General features: G+C 38.5%; 1 protein-coding gene across 3 annotated transcripts in view; it reads left to right on the top strand.

Annotated features, from left to right (window-relative positions):
* The window catches only part of DPYD (dihydropyrimidine dehydrogenase), a 365,350-nt gene that overhangs the window by 241,126 nt on the left and 102,425 nt on the right, over positions 1-21,799 (top strand). For all 3 annotated transcript variants that reach the window (XM_063344207.1, XM_063344208.1, XM_063344206.1), the window contains 2 exons: positions 4,683-4,751; positions 7,240-7,323. In XM_063344207.1, the coding sequence (XP_063200277.1) occupies positions 4,683-4,751; positions 7,240-7,323 (153 nt within the window). The remainder of the gene's footprint in view (positions 1-4,682; positions 4,752-7,239; positions 7,324-21,799) is intronic.

Raw genomic sequence — 21,799 nt, 5'->3', positions numbered from 1 at the left:
TTTCCTGAAGTGCTGGGAGATTATGCACAGATCTGAAATAATAGTTTAGGAACAAATACGGGCTATGGCCTGTGTTAGATGACCAACATAAATATGGTTATTACAGGCATGATGGTAGAGGATTGTGATTCCATTGTGTCTGTTGGGATGTTTTCTTAAATTTGCAGAAATTGATAGTGTTCACATTTAAATCCAGGCCCCTGAGATTTTTTTCAGACTCTTTGAGTGTGCTGAAACTCCCTTATTCCCTGCAGAGCAGTACAGGACAAATGGTAATTGTCTACCTAGAGTTTTACTGCTGTCTGGCTTTAAATAGATGTTCTCAGGATTGTCTGACCTAAAGTAGGCCCAGGTGTTGTTTTTTTCCCCCTTCCTTTTGTTTTGCAATGTCTTGCAACATTAGGGAAGAAAGGTCACTTGAAAACATACGCAGTGGCAAACCTCATCCTTTTTATTTCTTTTAATGCTATTGCATTCATGAGACATCCACGTAGAGATAATGGGAGAGAAAAAACCACATTCGCAAGGGAAATAGATTCTAGTTTAAGCTTCCAGGGGGTTATTATAAACAGGGAGAAAAAATATTTTAAGGACTATGAGAAGTACCTTGTCAGTGTCCTTTTAAGTAGAACAACTACTAATGCATTAGTTACAGAATTGTGTGAAATGTAGCTTTTTACTAGGTGCTTTAGCTACAGCATATTCATCTTATAATCGTGTCTTAAATGGTACATTATATACCCTCCCTTTTCCATCTCCCCTTCCTCCAACAAAAAAAATAAGTTTTACCGTAGACCTTCTTCGATGAATGATCAAGAAAATCCTGTTCACAAAACAGTCTGATGTTACAAACGTGCGTTTGTCCCTTTATAGGCATTTGCAGAAATTGTCACCTTGTGTGGTGTCGGGGTGTAAAGACCTTGTCTAGTGACATCTGTCGCAGTGATGGTCGAGGCAGGAGCTGTGCCTGCAGGGCGGCCGCGCTCCTTGGCGCAGGGCGGAACAGGCAGGATCTCTCGACATCAGGCAAAACAGCAGTTTGGATGAAGAGGGAGCAGCATTTGCCAGCTACGCGTCTCCTCTGGAGTAAGGAATGGGCCAGGGATCCCACTGTGCTTCAATCACACACGGTTTTGCAGGCAGCCCTCACTCAAGCTATGACAAAGCTGCAATTCAGTCAACCTTCGTTTACCACTTACTGCACTTTAGCAGCGGCTTTATTGTAAGATCTGTCAGTAGGCTACTTTTGTAACCCGGGCGAGCGTGGTGAGGCCTCGCACTTGTGGTTCAAAAAACTGCAATTAAACTCACGTCAGGTTGTCGCTGCAAACTTCAGGAGACAAGAGGAAGGATGTGCTCTCCGGGGATGCTCCTGGGCTGGGCCATGTGCTGGACTTTTATGAGATACCAACTGTTTGGGGCTATTAAAGTTGCAGCGGTGGTAATGTGGTACGTGGCATTGTAGGCACCAAAGATATTAAAAAAAAAAAAATAAAAAAAAAAATAGTGAGAACAGGCTGAGAGGCTGAAATGTGATACAATTTCTGTTTATTACTTTCCAATAAAAACTCTGATTTTTATCACTTGTTATTCTTACTTCTTTCTTGCTATTCTCTTTCTAGGTAATAGCGGATAATATTCTATGTTTTCTTTATAAATTCCCATGGGTGATGTTAGGAGTAGATTCAAGCCTCAAACGTCGCAGATAGTGCCCCTAAATGTCCACATACAATAATTATTATTATTTTTGTCATGGATACTGATTCCAAATTAAAAGACCAGAGGAACATTTTATGGAAGAATAGTCACTTGAGGAAGGACAGTTTTGTTAACATGGAGTGCTGGAGCGCTGTTTCCACCTAGGAATTAAGTTTAATTTCAAGTTATAAGACAACACTGGGGGAAAAAGGAGAATAAAATCCCTACTATTTTTAAATTTTCATTATTTCCTCTGAGATCATGGTTTTCACGTGAACAGTCATGGCAGAAATGTAAATTCTGCTTTCAGTTATTTTTGTTATTGTAAACCACTGCTTCTGTCAAAAGTACGTACTTCATTTCAAATGTGAATGCTAAAACTAATCAATATTAAATAAACATGTTGTCTTAATTAACAGCTCTTTGAAAGATCGCTGATCTTGTTCCTCCTCTTTTGTACACTCCCAGCAGAGTTTTCAAATTTCATTAATAACACTTGACATAACCTAACTCAGCTACTTGTGAATATAGTCAGCCACCCTTGTTGTCTTACAACTTTCCCTGCTGAAAAATTTGGTTTGTTTTAAAGCTGAATTGCGTAGATTCCCGATATACTTTGGATTGTGACTGCAATCATCCTTATCATGTTGTCAGTGTCTGAGTTGGGGTGGGTTTTTTTTTGCTTTAGTTAGTTTATAAAAAGTGTGAATATGACAAGATATAGTTTCTAGCTAACTTCCAGTTAGTACATATTTTAACTCGTTTCTTACTCTAAATTTTTCTCATATATACTTTCTTAAACAGATTTCTGACAATTTGTGTTTTTAAAAATATTAGAGTCTTTTAAAAAAGATTTACATTTATTTCCAGAGTACTCAAATTATCTTGAATATTCAAATAGAACATAGAGCAAATTTTGTTTCATAAACATTTGACCTATAGAGCTATATAAGGTTTTTCACAATAGAAAAAAGTGTGGTATAGGAGAGAGAGATTTTTCCTCTGTCAAGAGCAGAATGGAAGCGTGGCCAGTAATGATTGTGTGCATTTAATGAAAAGCTCGGTCTTATATTTAGGGCAGAGGTACACACAAATGGGCACCTGCAGGCAAAGCAGGCACTTCATCAAATGCTTTCCTTCTCAAAAGACTCCCGTCTTGCAAACATCAGCGAGGACGGTGGATGGGTAGGTAGTCTGCAGGTCAGGTAGGTGGGTGGTAGATTGATAGGTAGAGATTCATCAGAGCAAAACAATGGAAATAATGATGATGATGATAAGTGGTATTGTCCTTTTAAATGAATAGATTGTAACCTCACCGTGTCTAATTTTCTCCATAGCTGCCTTCATTTTTAAAGTATATTTCACTCCCTTCTAAAGATACTAAATATCTCATCCTTCTTATGGAGATAATTTAGGAGTTTACAGTTTCCAACAATCATGTCTATTGGACAGTTTTTGTATACTGTGCTTTTCAGTATTTTGCCTTATATGAATGAGTCATTAACCCTCAGCATTACGGGAAAGTTCAAGAGAAGTGTTATACTGACTGGGAGTGACAGACTAAGCTCACCCAGGTATTAACGCTGACAGTAAAACTTGTCTGGAAAGCAAAAAAGATTAAAGCCAACTTTCATTCTACCTGTGAATCAAACTTACACGTGAAACTTTCATACGTTTCACATAAGAGGGTCAAATAAACAAGAGTGTGGCCAGATGTTTTTATGTTCTCCTCTCTTGGTGTTTCCTTTGGACACGGACTCAGATAGTAGCGTGTTCATAAGTTCTGTGATTTCTTTTTCTGATTTAAGCTGATTCTTTTAGCTGCTGCAATATAGGTCTCTGTTGCTTTTTTCTTACAAAATGCATCCTTCTAAGAAGTCCTCCGTGCAGGAGTTTCTGGGCTAACTTCTCAGTTGATCTCACTGCGAATGTATCAACTTCAGAGTTTCAGTGTCTGATGATCTTTGATGGGTCCAGAGCAAGTGATTTTGTTTTAGTCTTAAATAGAAATTAATGTTGTTACTTGAACTGGACATTGACTGGAGGAGTCTTTAACATTCATTTAACAGTAAATGGCACTGGATGCAACTGGAAGGGTGTGTGTCTTGCTGCCTTCCCGGAAGAATCCTGTTAGAACTTAATTTACCTAAAAACTCGAACCTCAATAAAGGTATTGGAGACAGCAGCAGTTACAGGCAGAACCTGGACCTGAAAAGTGCTCAGTGCAGTGAGGAGGAAAGGCAACACACAGAAACAGCTTTTGGGGAACTGGGGCCACAGCCAACAAATATAGGAAGTAAAATGTATCTTGCGGGAAAACAAAAGCTGGAATTTCCCTGTGCCGCTTTCCCAGTACTACCAGATTTTCCCCATATCCTCGGGGTCTCCTTCCTTGACACAAAACAGTCCTGGCTGCCTGTCACTGTCCTTAATTGCATAGTGTGAGATTCCAGGGGGCTGGTCTTGGTGTTTGGTGCTGGTTTTGGTGTTTGGTGCTGGCTTCCTGAAGTCCGCTGGAGTATTGTGTTCGTACGCTGCCACATTCAACTGTAAACTCTTGCGCTTATGTCTTACCTAGCCCTAAAGAGCCCCAACTACTTCTGGTGTTGTATAAATAGCAAACAACTTCATTTCTCTGAGCTCAGAAACCAGTGTGTTTGACAGTTTTGCTGGTGGGCTCTGTGTCTAGGACAGCCTTTGTTCTCACTTTATCACATGTCCTCTTGCATTGCCAGTCCTCTTCTATGTGCTTGACTAGGCCTGCTGGTTTTCCTTCATGACTTAAAAAATAGGGATAAAATAGACGACTTTGTATACTATTTCTCATCCCCCCGGAACATAGTTAGCACTACGCATGCTAGTAATGTACAGCTGGTAGTTGCCATAGGCGGGTTGTGGCAGTTAATGTCTGGAGTCACAGTAAAGTACCATATTACAAAATTTGGTGACGTGGCTTAAAATGACTGCATATCTGTTCTTTTCAGATTCTGATTGCCAGTGTCATGTGCAGCTATAGCAGGGAGGACTGGACTGAACTTTCCAAAATGGCTGAGGTAATGGTTTCCTGAATGTGTTTCTGCGTCTTTTTTTTATTCTCCTTAAAAACAGGAGCTGCAATAAGGAATTTCTTGAAAGAAATAGATTCAAAGTGAAAAATGAGAATTTAAAGCATGCCCATTATAATTTGTTTATTCTATGTTTTCATTAAAATGATGGAAATGTAAATTTAAAGGAAATCTGTTCCATAAAAATGGTCCCTTGGATTTTTAAGCAGTACCTGGAAAGCCTTTAGTCTTTGAATCTATATACTTTTTATTTGCATTTTAAGCAAACCGTATATTATGACGGATGCCCTGATAAAATTTAATTCTACCTTTGAGAGCCTAACTTGATCTTACCTTGCCTACAGGCACACTAGTTTGACAGCACCAGAAGAAATTTTGAATATAAAACTCTTGAATATTTAAAGTATAAAAGGCTCATTTAATGCTATTCTAGTTTTAATACAGACTTTCAAAAATGATAGCAGAGAAAGCCAGGGTGTATAATAGCAGTCAGCAGGCTTCCTATAATATAAAGCCAACCTTACACAAATGCAAACAGACTATGCACCTGAAATTTCAATTCAATTCGAAGGAAAAAAACTGTTTAAAAACATGTACCTCTGTTCATAGGGAATAGTGTAAGAAATACTTGATTAAGACTGCAATAATTTAATTCAGAAAGATGTCTATATCTGAACGCAAGACAAAGTTGTTATTTTTAAATAAAACTGTTCTTTTCTGCCTAAAGTATCTAGAGGAAATAAAATGGATAGTTTCAGATCAATAAAGGAATGTTTTAACAAATTTAAGCACAGAAAAAAAAATAGCCTGTCATTATTGCTAGCATTAGCTTAGATTTAAATATTTTATAAGTTGGTATCTTTTTTTATATATGTGTAGATATGGGTGTGGATATTTCGTATTTGTGTTTTCATGTGGCTGAATGTGTATTTTTGGACATTGTTATTTCTTTATTCACAATGTCCGAAGCCCTGTTGTGGTGATGCCGGAAGACAATTCTCTCTTTTCTTTGGGCACTTTAAACCTATGAGGAAAAAAAAATCACTTTTGGGACTTAGGGAAGTAAAATTAAACATTATCAGTAATTAGCTAGGTGATCTTCAACACTAGTCCATTTTATACCTGTATTTACCTAATTGACCATGAAATCTTTTGTGGAATCCGTGCTTGACAGGAGCAGTACCACTTTTAAACTGACTAAGATGGATGGCTTTATTGTGCCATTTGCTCCTCTATTTTAATCCAGTGGCTCTGCTGTCCAGCTTTAAGACAGATATTTCCAATCCGTGTTTGTATTTATGTTACCCCTTTAGAAAAAAGTAGTTCTTTATAGGCACTCGATAACGCATAACCTATGTGATACAACTTTCTTCCGCAAAGTAGTAGTTAGTCTCCGCTCTGTGGGGAGCAGCACACTCATTTTGGGGCGTTCTGGAATCCACGACTGAAGAGCAGTGATATTTAATCGCATGCGTAGGATTCTACCTAGAAGGTAATAGATGTGGCTTTCCAAAGAGCAGAAGCCCCAGAAGGTACCGCGGTGCCTCTCGGCAGGAGGACGACCTATTCATAGAAAAGGTCAGCTTGTCACGGAGGTCGACAGCACCAGCATCGGTGCGGCATGGCCGGGCTGGCCAGGGCGAGGAGCATTCCTGAAAGTGATGGATGGCTTCTCCCCTGCTCACACGCTTGGGGAGCTGCTGAACCGTGGCCACACAGCAGGCGAAGTTACTCCCGTTCAATAAGCAAAAACAAAATGCAAATGCAAAACAAAATACTAGTTACAGCCACGTGGAAGGCAACGGGAGAGATCCTCGTCTCAGGCCGGAGCAGTTCAGCAGGGAGGAAGAGGAGCGTGGTTGTGTGCCGCCCTCGTACACCTCGGCTCCTCTGCCTTTGTAATTGTAGCTAATAGAGGGTGCTGAAGAGAAATTAGCATGAATAATATGTTTGTATAGAGCTTTTTTAATACTCTCTTGTTTGACTTCAGAAACAAAAATATTTAATGACAAATGCTAATGCACAGTACAGGCACTTGCAGGAAATTTAGAGACTAAATTCATTAAAGCAGAGAGGAGAAATTTAGTACTGAGTCACAGTTCTTCAGAGCACAGAAGCACCTGTGTAACACTGACTACCAAACCTCGCTCGCAGTGCTGCCCTAAGGCCCTGTAATTACATTTCATTTTTTAACATTTTCCAGAACCAACTCCGTATTGTGCTTGTCTCTTTTTACTTTATTTTTTACTTTAATTTCCTTTGTAATTTTGGGAAGCCACATCAGTTTTTTGAATTTTTCTCTGTAATGATCAACACGTTTCTTTTTCAGGCTATCATAACCGTAGCTTTCTCTCTTAAAAAAAAATAAAAACAAATGTCTAAAGAAATCTATTTAACATGAGCAGTAAATGCTACAGGAAAGCGCATGTTACTTGAAGTTAATTTTTCATTTTTTTTCCTTTTGCATGTTTCATAGGTTGCTGGTGCAGATGCGCTGGAGTTAAATTTATCGTGTCCTCATGGTATGGGGGAGAGAGGCATGGGCCTGGCCTGTGGGCAGGTAGGACGGTAACCACAATCTCTTTCATGTCTCTTCAGCAATCCTGCACTGCCGCATTGATAGTTACACCTCGGGGGAAAGACACAAGCAGCAGATTACTGGCTTGAGATTCTTAGGTTGAATGTGTTTAAATATTTAGTGCTGAAAGCAAAAAAAGACAGAAGCTGAGAACATACAAAGTGCTTAGTTTTCCTGAGAACAAAAATGCATTCTGTATTTGACAAGGAACAAGACGAAAAAAAATAATTTCCAAAAAGCGCTTGGACAGAATTTGTTGGTTTCCATTTCAGTGCCCTGTAGATATCTTTTAGATCATAACCCTGTAACTACTGCATATATCAATAATGATTTTGAAGGACATGGGATATACGCATTTCATTTCACAATTCTTAGCGTATGATCCTAACTGCATTTTAGAATCAAGAAATAGGGCATACATTCTGGTAGTGCCACCTACAGTTAATGTCTTCTCTTATAAGAGTCAGTCTTCTGTAACCTATAGATTTGATGGTTTGTACAGTTTAGGTTGGAACTATCCGTGCTTGATGTCTCTGCCGTGTAGAATCTGACGCAGTTTATCAATACATCCCTTGACTTCAGTTAGGCGAATGTATATTGTTTTGCCCATGAAAAGAAAATTAACGTGCACAAAAGCCAATTTGCATACTAATATCCTTGTGAAGTTTTAATATTTTTACATGTTTTGGGCATGGTTTGAAATTTGTTTTGGCTCTGAAACATGCCCGAATGTGGTGAGCTTGGAAGTCTCTGAAAAATCTTGGTTCACAGTCTACCGGGAGAGATTTTCTAGAGTTTGACCAAAGTTTCAGAAGTCTGAAGCCTGTTTGATTTCCCATCTTAGCACATTTTGGGGAGAGGGGACAAAGAAGAGACAGGAGATGCACAGTGGGAATTGTGATTACGTGGTCTAAAATCGACAGATACGATTCAGTTGATCCCTTTGTAGAGGGCTAGTAGACATCTTAATTCATCGTTACTTCCTCAGTTAAACACAAAACTTTTAAGAACTGAGGTGTGGCTGGGTAACTAAATCATTAACTTTCTAAAACTTTTAGTAGGGAGGCAACAGAAGCTGTAATAGTTTCAATGCAACTGTGGACACACTTTGGATGTTGCTTTATCATAGCAATACTGTCAGGCACGGTGCACGGGACGTCTTATTATTTTCTGTGAGCAAAATGATGTCAATCTGTTCCATGCTATACTTTATTATTTTTAATGAAAGTAATCTAGGTGCTTTTCATGGCCAGTGATCATTTACCAAAGTTATGATTAAAAAATGGGAGAGTATTATAAAAACCCTCCAGGACCACGCTAGCAAAATGGTAATAGTCACTAGTAATTTTTTCCCCAAATTGCATTCGGGGAGCTAGAATATACAAAGAGCTATATAGCTGTTTTTATAAGGTTATGGCGCAATTCCCACCCTTCGCTCCGCAGACCGTAACTCGGTAGTTTGGGCTGTCCCCACCTGAGATGGCAGCACGCTGTAGAAGGGAGCGGTTTGGTCAGGAAGAGCCCTGAAGGTTTTATATGGAAGCTGAAACAGGCTCCTTTCAAGCATGCCTTTTTTTTTTTTGGTTTTTTTTTTTTTTTTTTTTTTAGGCATGTGTTATTTCTAGCTTTCACTGGTTGGAATAATATATGCATGTGAAGTTGCTTAGATGTGTAGTCAGTAGGGAGCTGTCTGGCTACACGAGTTTTTACATATCTTTCAGCTATTGTAAAATCAGAGAACCAAATGCAAAATCTGAGCACTCAGGGCTATCGTGTGGATTTGTGACTCTCCTTGGAGGAGATCACATCCATAAAGCAAGAAGAAGATTACATTATATATACATATATGTTTGTATAATAATAAAATTTCTCTCTTCTCCATACAATATGGATATTCTTTTGAATGTTTAATATATACTACTCTTGCTTAAATATATTCTTGTGTTCTCTTAACTGTCTCACCAAAATGAGAGCTCAGAAAATAATCTTCTACTTTAGACAAATAAAAGAATAAAATAAGCCATCTTTAGAGGGCCAGATCCTGAGGTTCTTCCTCAGAGTTGGATGAAATTAAATTATAGTGGCTTTAAATGTAGTTTATCGAAGCAAAGGTTGAGGATAAACTGGATAAAATAACGATATGTGTGATGAGATTTATCAGTAGCCCTTCAGGGGGCTTCCACGTGTGGTGGCCCCTGGAGGCCCCATCATAAGACAAGGAAGTATTTTGGCTCTACTCCTAATTTTATTTTTTTTCCCCAGAGCTGAAGTCAGATAGGTCATACAGAGGTGGTGTGGGGAAGAGAGGGCTCAGATGCGCTCTGGAAAAAACCCACCACTCGATATCTAGAAGTTAGGGCATGAGGCTTTGAGAGACAGAGCAGCTTTCCTGGTTTTACAGTGAAGCAGGTTTTCTTAAATCTTTTTGATAACATAATCCACGTCTTCATAGGAAAATTTTTTAAGGGTTAGGTCCCTTTTTGTGCCTAAGCACATTAGATCCTCAGGAAACTACAAAAATTGCTGAGATGAAAAATAATGGCAGAAAAACATGTATGTGTATTTTTACTATTTATAATGTCTACAATGTTCTGCCTTTCTTTTGTTGTTGTTTAAAAAAAAAAGGGAAAGGAAAGGTTAATTACACTGTCTACTTTTTCTCCTCATTTCGATTCCTATGGTGTGCCTAAGGGTAAGTATAGAATCCTGGGAACATCAGATTTGTTTTTTCTCTATCCCATTTTGTTATCTAGTCTCAAACACTTACACTGTTTTATACCCTCTGTAAATTAAAAAAAATCCAGATATATCCAAATTATATATATAAAGAATTGGTACTAAGCATGGCTGTTTGTTTTATACTGAATTACAGTTCTCAACTTTTATTTGATTTAATTCCAAGTCATTAGTGCAGACACTCTGGCGCCCAAACAGCATAGCTAGCCAGAGGGTAATATTAAGAGGCATCTGTATTGCTGCCAATAAGTTACTTAAAGCTGGTTCTGTATAAAATGTCAATTATATTTACTAATGCTGATTAATGATAATAAAGTTAAGGTTTGTGTTCTTTCATAACCATCTGCAACTGTATAAAAGTTGGATATCATTAAAAATCGTAATAGAATTTCCATCATTAGGTTTAACAGCACTAATGCACGAATTTTCTTTGTAAGTGTACAAAACATTTAATAGTAAACATAAAGACAACACAGTGAACAAGAGATTATTAAAACATTTCACTATCGCTTTCCCACTATAGTTCATTGCTGTAGTAATTACAGCATAAAATTATGAAAATAATAAATCAATCAAACATCTGAGACGGTAGCACTCACGTTTCAGTGTCTAACTCTTGGTGTTTTATTTGTGGTGCACTTTTGGTCTCTTCACTGGAAACCATGCAAAGATGTTTTAATTTTTTTTTAACTTACCCTTCTAAAAGGTGGCATTAAATATTCAGAACCATTACTGTGATGTGAAATCAACAAATTTAAGTGTTTGGCTATTTGGTTTTGGTCCAAAAGTCAACAAGTCTCTCCAGCTGTCCTGGTAAGAATGAATAAATAGTTGAATTGAGTGGATAATCTGGGTTTTATTTTGCATTCCTGCTAAATTCTGTGTCATTCTTTGTTGCTCAGACGAAGCCCCAGGTCTAGGAAATGTAATGTGTATATACCTAATGTCATTAGAATAAGACCGACTAGGATGGGTGATACCCAAAGTCTTCAAAATTATCAGTGAGTCTCCTTGGCCTAATGAGGAGTGAAAAACAACAGAGGGAAGAAAAGAGCAGCCTACAGCTGCTTGAAAGGTAGTAACAAAGATGCTGGAAGAGTAGCTATGAAGAGGGAAAGATGATTCTCTGTAGTGTCGGATGATACAGCAAGGAGCAACAGCCACAAATTGCAGGCTGAACATTTCAGGTTGGGCAATTCACCAAGAAGGTGTTGTGGTCCAGGAGCACGTTGTCTAGTTGGGCTGTGTGCCCTCTGGAGTTTTCAGGGCTCAGGCAAACAAAGCCATGGCCAACCTCAACTGGTTTTGGCACTGGTCCCACTCAGAGCTGGAGCTTGGACTAGCTGTCCTCCAGAAGTCCGTTCAGACAAACATTTCTGTGATTCTGCGGATCCACCCTGCTCCGTTCCTATCCAAAGGTACTGCATTGTTCGTACCGGGGATAGGAAATGAGTAGTGGGTGAAAGGAAGTACAAGGACTCACCTGTTCATTTGGGGTGAGATGATCAGTATGACAACGAGGTCTCAAGTTGAAAGCGTGTTGTCAGTTAAATTTCCAAAGCACAGAGGATGCTTCTGTACTTTTACAAAAAACACAAATCTCATATTAGAGATCTCAGCCTAAGTGCAAGAACAGAGATTCTTTATGCTATAAGCAAATACTTTAAAAGTTAATAACATCCTGGCTTATAAATATTTCTCATTAATTAGTCATACCTTCTAACCTCCAAAATATAAAAAATATTTGCCTATCTCAGCATTTAAGCTATAGGTTTGGGGGATTGTTTTCTTTTTTTTAGTTTATATTGAAGGAGGTATGTACGTGTCTCTCGTGAGCACTGAAATCCAGATCCTGGTGGTTTAACGGTTCAGATCATATGTAAAATGAACTTGCTTTGTGGTTCTTTTCTTACCTTTATTTTCATTTTACTGAAACTGTACTCGCTCCAGCCTCTGCTGCTGGCTGTGTTCATGTTTATTGCCTGCAATTAGGAGGCAAGTTTCATAAAAGCCCACATTGCCTCATTCAGAAGAAGACAAATCTGTTAAAAACAAAAAGCAAAAAAAAAAACCCTCAAAAGCCCTGGTTACTCTGCAGAGATGAGAACTGGCTGCATGGCACAATTAAATTTGTTCTGCTGTACCTTGGAAATGGGGAAGATGAGGCTGCTTTTTAATTGAAGTGCACAGCATAGCGTGCTAATTCGCTGTTGCTCTGCCAGCAAGGAGCTTGAAGTATTTTAAATAAATGATGCCCCAAACAGAATTTGATTATATCTGTGTTCACGTGGCATTCTACTATCACCCTACAATAATATGCTGGTTAAGTATAATTCATTGAGTCCTGAAGGCAGTATTAGTTCTCTCTCTTCTCTTTTATATCAGTTATTGCAACAAATTAATGCAAAGTACAGCAGGGTGGTGGGACACTGTGCTGTAGCAGCAGGGGGAACATTGCCACCCAAAATCCAGTATAAACCAGTATAATCAAAGTGAGGTTTTTGTTGGTGTTTGCAGTGGAGTTTCAGGATTTATGTGTCGTCCTGTTCTCTTCTATTGGCTACTTTCATCTATTTTGGCTGGGATCTTAAGAAGGTAAGTCTTAGCTGATCTCACTCTCTGTGTCGGTCAGTGCCCTCTGTTGCTTTGAGGCACGTTTCAACCAAATGACCCGTTTCAGTCATGTTTCTCAGAGTTTAAACTGTTTCAAAGATACTGAATTTCTCTAAGTTTCATAGAACTAGGCAGCAGGGTAGGGGAGAGAAATTGTCTGCTGCCCAAGCTGATGGATATGAACAGGAACCTGTATTGGGTTTGCATAGCAAGGTTTTGGTAGTGGGGGACTACAGGAGTGGCTTCTGTGAGAAGATGCCAGAAGCTTCCCTTATGTCCAGCAGAGCCAATGCCAGCTAGCTCCGAGACGGACCCACCACTGGCCAAGGCCAAGCCCATTAGCAACAGTGATAGCGCCTTTGTGATAACATATTTAAAAAGGGACAAAAAGCTTGAAACTGCAGAAGAGAGGAGGGAGAATATGTGATAGAAACAACTCTGCAGGCACGAAGGTCAGTGACGAAGGAGGGGGAGGCAGTGCTCCAGGTGCCGGAGCAGAGATTTCCCTGCAGCCTGTGGTGAAGATCATGGTAAAGGTAGGCTGTCCCCCTGCAGCCCATGGAGGTTAACAGAGGAGCAGGTATCCACCTGCAGCCTGTGGGTGACCCCACGCCAGAGTAGGTGGATGTCTGGAGGAGGCTGTGACTCCATGGGAAGCCCGTGCTGGGTCAGGCTTCTGGCAAGACCAGTAGACCCATGGAGAGAGGAGCCTATGCTGGAGCAGGTTTGCTGGCAGGACTTCTTGTGACCCCATGGGGGACCTACACTGGAGCAGCCTGTTCCTGAAGGGCTGCACCCCATGGAAGGGACCCATGCTGGAGCAGTTCATGAACAACAGCAGCCTTTGAGAAGGACTCATGTTGGAGAAGTTCATGGAGGACTGTCTCCCTTCAGAGGGACCACACGCTGGAGCAGGGGAAGTGTTGAGGAGTCCTCCCCCTGAGGAGGGCAGAGTGGCATAAACAAGATGTGACAAACTGACTGCAACCCCCATTCCCCGTCCCCCTGTGCCACTCGGGCAGAGGAGGTAGAGAAAACTGGGAGTGAAGTTGAGCCCAGGAAGAAAGGGGAGATGGGGGGAAGGTGTTTTAAGATTTAGTTCTTATTGCTCATTATCCTCCTCTGATTTGATTGGTAAAAAATTAAATTAATTTTCCCCAAGTCGAGTCTGTTTTGCCCATGATGGTAGTTGTTGAATGATCCCTCCCTGTCTTGTCCCAGTTGAGGAGGGAGAGTGATAGAGCAGCTTTGGCGAGCACCTGGTGTCCAGCCAGGGTCAACCCGCCACAAAGCCTTAACAGTCCAGCTGAGGGAAAATCTCAGGTAGATGCAAGACATTCAGTCACAAGGCACAGACTCCTCAGAAACAAGAATTGCTTGGTTCAGGTGGTGATGGTGTTACTCTGCATGTGCAGAGATGTGCTGCACTGTTTTGCTGGGAGGGTATGTGGGATGTGCAGGGAGAAGGGATGCTGCTGATTGACTCCTCCAACTTCTGCAAAGGTAGATCTAAGCACACTTTTTGGCAGGCCAGGAGATGTGTTTTGTGGGCTTACGTCCCTGGCTCCCACATTGATCGTGGCCACGTGTCATCCTTTTTGATAGTTCAGTTTTGTTGTGTTAGCCTCTTTGGATGATTTTTTCACCTTCCCTGGTTTCATATGTGTCTCTTCCCTTTCTCTTTCCACTCCCACATCCTTTAAAATCCTCTTCATAAAGTAAACCACTTGCTGAGTTGCTTTCAAAGTAACAATTGACTCATGAGCGCTTTCACTGGAAATCTGAACAGAAAAAGCTTTCTGACTACGTGGTCACTCCTGAGTTGGTGACATCACTCACCTTCCTCCAGTACCCGAGGGTTCATTTCCTTTTCTGTTGCCCTCACAGGATTCAGGTGTGATAAAATATCATAATTTAAATGGATTTTTTCCATGTCTTTAGTTCTGTATGTCCTTTATGTGCCCATGTATTCTATTTTTTGTAACATGTAAAAGGAGACAATGCTTAATAACGAGGTACGACAGTTAATTGGTATTTTGTCTTAAGAATTCTGTTTTTCATACACTTGAGAAAAATGAATTAAGATGCAAAGTTTAATAAATTCATCATCAGAACACTATTCTGTAATTTTATATTGCGGTTTGACAACATTTAATCCACTGTTATTGTTTTGAAGGATTTTTAATTGAATTACTCGTAAGACAAAATGGAAAATAAAAAGGGATTATAAATACGACAGTAATGTTAACAGCACTACCGACTTGATGAAAGTTTTTAATGACATGGTATGGCTGTTAATAAGGTTTTAAATACTGTTTATGTGTGGTGACTTTTTATTTATATATGGAAAGCATTCTCTACAAAATGGATTTTCTTAGAAAATGTAAAAGTTCCCTTGAAATTCCTGAAGACATGAAAGCAAGTCGGGGGTAACGTTATTTTTGGTCTCACTATGGTGGAACCATTTCAGATGGAATTCACATTACGGATGACAGATGGCACAAAGAAAGTCAGTTTGGCCAAAATATCAGTGACCTCTGCCGCTGTTTAAAAAGGAAACAAAAAGATTTGGGCTGTTTTAATGACACCTCCGTAGACTAACTATGATGGAGTATACAGCGAGTTCTTCCCAGAAAGAAAGAAAACCACAATTTTATTTTTTTTTAAAACGTACTTATTCTTGCAGTTCTATTTTAATGCACTGAGAAGCTTTCAGAAAAGGGAAATCTAGAAAATTCAGGCAAGCATATTTCTGTGGCCTGCATGGCTAAATGTTTGGGTTAAATGTCCATATCCTGTGAACTGCTTTGTCTTTGGATACGTGGTCACAGCATAAACTATTGCAGGTGTTCATACCGATGATGTAAGGTAAACAGGATTTATCGGAAAGGAAATGATCAGCGACAAGTATCTATATGCAGGTGAAATAAAATATTTTAAGATTATGCATCTTGATGCACAATAAAAGTTAACTACGCAGTGCACATTAATAGCTTTTTTCTTTCTATGGTTTTAGTTTTATGCCACCATTTGATAAAGTTAATTAACTAGTCTCTTCACTGCCTACATGAGAATTTTCAGGACTAGACTCATACTTTTTTAATCTTGCCTCACCTCCTAGTAAAGTTAGCCAGTGTGCTGGCAGGCTTGCTCTTTACAGTAGACCAAATGTGGATGCAAGTCCATATGATGATTATTTTAAAATTGAGTAGGAAATCCTTCTCCGAGCATAGGTTTTAAATTCCTTAGTTTCGTGGTTTCAAAGGTTTATGGTTTCCTCAATTATTTGGTATTTTCTGCCTCTTTATTATAGGAAAGGACTGAGAAGTTGCCTACCTGACCACAAGAAAAAGCTATTTGTAGCTGCAGCACTCACATATTCAAGTTCTATGCTTCCCTTTAAAATATTTCATGTATGATGTAAACCTAATCAAACCTCTGTGCCTTCTAGCAGGTAACCTCTGCATGAACTAAAGAGCTGAAATATTGTTTAATCATGCTGCCTACCACTTTTTTTACAGTGGTATGAGAAACATTATTTTGTCTAGAAACAACCAAGATAAAATATTTTGTTCTGTCTGGGGTAAAAAGGCATTTTTTATTAGTCAACACTTTACATATTCCAATTTGATAAATAAATCTTTCCAGTTAGTATCTCCAAGAAGTTTATAAAATGTAAATGTGCAGTTTCACATTTTTCACTTGGAGTGTTCAGGCCCAGTTGGTATCGGAACAAACGATTTGCTAATTTGAACTGGCAATCTGTGCTTCACCCTTTCAGGCCAACTATTATTAACCTTTATTCCGAAAACCAAAGAAAATAATGGTTGTGTCTGACTCCTTTAATGTTGCATTAAAATCAATGGCTGTAAATAATGATTGTGACAGTTTTAACTGACCTATGTCAGTGAAACATAGAGTTTCTCCTATCATATAACAGTTTTTTAAGAAGCCTTTAATTTTAAAAGTAGAAAGTTTTCTAACAGCGATGTTTCTTCTGGTTGCTTAGGTTAACATTTTAAATTATTAAAACAAACAAACAAACAACCCCCAAATTTGGAATAAAGAAAAATATTATGGTTTTACTTTCTATTTAGAGAGAGGACTCAGTTTTCAAAATAAATTAAATTGTTTTTCTTCTAGTGCTGGGGACAAAACAAAAAGCTTTTATGTGATCTGAAAAAGAGAGTAATTGCAAAGCTGACTAAAGACAGCCGCAAACCTTTCAAGTCTAAGTTGTGCTTGATCTCGACATCCCTCTTATCGTTGCTCTAACTCCCAACACAAATCCGTGTTTTGTAGTTTTGTGTACCGGTCAATCAAAAATTTCCAGCTCATTTTTGACCTTGTCTTCATGTTCGTTATCTTTTCAGTCATTAGGTGCTACATTATCAAAGAAGGGGTGTAGGCGTGCCGTGCTGCTAATAAGGCATCCAAAGTGGATCTCCCACACAGCACTTTGATAAATGTATTCTTGAGTTTGGATACTGACCAATGTTAATATTGGCATCTATTAGATGAGATATGGTAAAAAGCTTTGGAGTGGTTTTGGTTTGTTTGGTAGTTTGGTTGGGGTTTTTTTGGGGGGGGAGAAGGTGTTTCGGGTTTTTTTTGTTTGTTTTAAATGTACTGTTAAGTATCGTTCATTTGTGCAGCTCCAGTAGTGTACTACAATAAGGCAATGCTTATTTTTCCCATTTTTTCATTTGGAATGGAGAGAAGTGATCAAAGGCTATTTGTCTTAGGCTTTTAACATCTTTCAAAGGTTCTAATTGCAGAGCTGGAGAAGGGAGAAATAGTGATTGTTATATCAAATGAGGAAGAAGAAGGAGATGGGGATCTGCTAAAATTGACATATATTGATAAATTCTGATTCTGCCAAAGCTTTTAATGAGTCTTTTAAGGTTTATTTGGTTAAACACTGTTAAATTTCAAGTTCCATTTTTTAATGTGCAACAATGTTTTTTTCCAAGTTTTTCCAAGCAGCCTAACTGTGAGAAGGAGGAACAACGGTATTGTCATAGTCTCCTGTTGGCATTTCTCAATACCTGCTGTTATCTCTCCCGGTATAGCCTGGGTCTCAGAGCTTTGACTTCTCAGCTCAGCCATGACCAAAGTCTGGACCTAATCCAGAGTGACTCGACTTTATCCCATGACACATTGGTATCACTGGAAAAAAAGGAGAATCTCAATTAGGTTCCCCCAAGTGGAACTTGAAGTAACTGATCTGAAGAGCAGCTGATCAAATCATGACACCGTGCTTGCAGCTTTACTTTAAAGTAATAAAGTCCTAGCATCTAAGAATGGAGCTAGGTGGCAGGGGTTTTTTAGTTCTTAAAATATCTCACAGGAAAAAAAAAAAAAATTGAATCAAGTTGCCAGGCTCTTGCTTAGATTTTTACTTTGGCAAAAACACCTATAAATTGGGGGTCATTACTCCCTATAAATATAAAAAGTAAAAACTACATTAAAATAAAAATATATATAGTCTTTTACATGGTATTCAAATGGTAATGTTTTGGCCTAAGTGAAAAACTATAAGAAAAAGAAAGAATGTAGTCTGTAAAAGCTAATGGAAATTTTCCAAGCTATAGTTCTTCATCTTAATCTGCAGTATTTTGTAAGCAAAAATGTAGTTTTTTCACTAATAGTCCATGCTTAATTGTATAAACCATATGGTATCTCTTCAGTTTAAAAATATTACTGGTTTTGTTCAAATTATAAAGAGAACACTTATTATGTAGAAATAACATAAATGTCTTAATTTACCCAGTAGACTACTTTTAAAAGGTTTGTTAAAAGAAAGGAACATTATGGAGTGTGTAAGAGAGTAGAAAATAATTTACATCCTTGAATTAAACCAGTGAGCAATAGTCACACTACATATTGTTGCTATGGTAGTGTAGTTAAATGGTAACTATGTGGACCTTGCTTAATTCTTCCCATATTAATCTCTGATCTTTTAAAAATTCTTCGACAAACCGAACCCCTAAAACCCTACTTCATTTTGAAACCTCTTGTTTCAAAGTGCAAGTTAATTAATAAAAGCTGAAGGCCTAAACTGGAATGAAGCATTTTGATCCTCCCAGAACAAAATATGAAATTATCCATTTATGGACATTTTTGAATTTTTATCCTGAATTGGATTTTCCTGTACCATTTTATTGAAGATGTCTAATAAGATTTTGAAGTAAATTTTTTTTTTGCTAAACTGATGGAAAAGGCTTCCACTACCTTCGGTACACTTTGGATCTCAGGCCAAAAGGCAGTACAGTATTTAGTGAAAAACAGCCCTGAATTCACATACTGTCGTTATCTCTAAAAGTTTATTTTGTGGCATTGGTTTCACATCACATCATATCATAGATTCTAGCCAGAAGGATATAAGCTCTCATCCAGCAGCTACATTTTTGTGGGGTTGAGCAGGCTGACCAAAAGCCTCTGAAGTCATTTAGGCATTTTTTGAATTTTTTCCTAATATATATAGATAGCTTCACATACAACTGTGAAAACTGTTATTCCTGCCTTAGGTTAAACTGCCTCATTTCTTTCTTTTTGACAGCTGCGGTCAATAGATGTTGACCAAAAGCTGTCAAATTTCCTGAGCAATGAGGAAGCATTTTTAACTCCAGATGAGAAGTGGAGAGTTATTCGTCTTCGATCCTGGGAAAGCCTTCCCTTAATTTGACAGGCTTTAAACAAATTGTTAGCTTTAATTAAGTTTGAAATGGGACAAATGTACAACCTAAACTGCCCCTTTCTAGCATGTGAGAAGACAGTAAAATTAACCACGAGATTCAGAAATGGTGTCTCTCTCGCTATTGTGATGGACTGCAATTCTCTGCTTAGGTCCTGTGGAAATTTTGAGTAGGTTTAGAGAGAAACAGTTTTGTGAAGGCACTGTTGGACAACTCACATAGGAGGAGGGAGAAAAGGTAGCTGTGGAAAAGATCGATAGTAATATGAAAGAAGAAAAAGAGGTGAATGCTAAAGATACTAATTTGCAATGCTTTAAGCTGAAATTCCCATACTTTTACTTTTTCTTCACGTTTGAAGGAATAGCAAAAGAGTAGCTCTTCACACACAGAGAGAAATTTTGATTATTTTTTTTTAATTCTGATTTCCTAATGGATTTCTGGATCCATGTTTGATCTGGAAAAGAAATACGAGAAACACATATAAGAAGCATTTAAACTAACAGCTTATCAGGAGAACAAGTCCTCAGAACATCTGCGGGGTCTCTGTAAAAGATGCAGATCCAGACCTACATGTTGAGCTGGTGGAGTGGATTAGATAGGTAAGCAATCTATAGAAATGATCATTATTCACCTTCTAAAGCCATTCCAAATGTATCTCTTCCCTGCCTGCCTGCACTGCAGGTCATGGCAGGTAGTGCCACTGTAATGTTCAAAAGGAAAGGGCAGCACGGCCCGGAAGAAAGTCTGCTTGTTGCATGGAAGTTGTTTGTTTGCAGATAGTGAAAGATTCTTTTCCCCTTACTTGTTTATCAGATGAGGGTGCGTTTGAGTCCTCATGGGCTCTCGGGCAGCAATTTGAGTGAGGACAGGTTTAACCCTCCCCTTATAGGCTATTGTTGAATGAAACAGGAAAGTGAGAATAGTACATGAATTAAATTTAAAAGCCAAATCTTGCAAATTCTCTGTTACGAAATTTTTCTTAGGCTACGTCATTCCTGAAAGCACTCCCTCCTTTTCCCATAGCTATCCATACTGTTTTGGAAAATGTTTCTACTGTGCAGAATGAGGAAGTTAACTGTAGAGCATTTTTTCATATAAAAAATTCCTTCAATGATAACAGATGTAAGAGGACTACAAGATATATTTTTTTCTGAAGAGCCAGTACAGAAAGAAAATCTGTCACCAGAATGCGCTGATGACGGACTTTTGGTGCCCCTTGTCTGCTAACCATATATAAGAAATCCCACATCAGCTTCATGTTTGTTAAATTAATCCAAATCCAAAGTCCTCTGTAACTTTGTATTGGTATTTAAAATTGCAAACACGTTGACATAATGCATGATTTAGCCATGAAACTCATTGGCAAGAGATATATATGAGAATAGTTTTGTGTCCATCAAAGACTTACACTTGCATTAAATAGAATAAAGTATTTTAATTTCTGAAACTTTGTTGTTTAGGTAATTGTAGTCAGCGATAGATGAGATTTAAGGACTTTGCATGCAAAGTCCTAATGCATCTTGCATCATTATCTGTGCCATCTACAACTTCCCATCATCATGGTCAGGATAATGGACTTGCACAAATCATCAGCATGACCTGTAATGGTAACTCCAGTAGTCCTACGTAAGAAAGCCTTCATGCATCAGTCTGAGAAGAGTTATGTTTTTATACTTTCCACAACTGCAAAGGTCCTTACCCTGTTCTTAGCGAGGCAGAACTGCCACCATTATAGTAATTAGGGATGGACTGAAGATTGCGTGGTATGGTCCATTTTCTCTAGCGCTAATTAGACAAGATCAGCTAATGTGCTCTATGGAGTGGTAACCTTCCTTCTGAAGTTCTTGGGGGAAATTCTATAACAGGTTTATTTTTATGACATCTTTCAGGCTGACATTGCGTTCTTTTTGCATGCAACACATACTTACATACATGCGCACACACATATGTGCTTCCAAAAAACTGTGCATAGCTAGGAAAAGCGTGTTTGTTACCTTAAAGTACTTGTATTTCTATCTTTTGCATTATTCAAATACTCTGAAAAACCGATTCAATTCAAGTAATAAAAAATTCTTTTGTTAATGTGGAAAGTATCTCACGGTTTAAGGTATTCTGAAGAATCAAGTGCAGTTTTCTGCCAGACAAACCTTTTCAGATCCTTATGCAAATGACTTGGTAAAAACTGGGCACCAAAATAAGTTGAGTTTGAGGAGGTGCACCTCAGTCTATCTGATGCTTCTCTCTCCATTTATTAAACAGGTATAATAGTACTTCCCTACTTCAGAGCGCTGTTCTAGACACAGTATAAAGATGGTGGAGAAACAGGATAGTATAAAAATGAGGACCCTGCAAGAACACTGAAAATAGGTCATAGTAAAAACTTCCAAAACTTCCAAAAATCTACAGCCTGA

Source organism: Chroicocephalus ridibundus, chromosome 8 (assembly GCF_963924245.1).
Source record: "Chroicocephalus ridibundus chromosome 8, bChrRid1.1, whole genome shotgun sequence".
NCBI lineage: Eukaryota > Metazoa > Chordata > Aves > Charadriiformes > Laridae > Chroicocephalus > Chroicocephalus ridibundus.
Note: the sequence above shows the minus strand (reverse complement) of the source record. Positions and strands in the feature narration are given on the sequence as shown.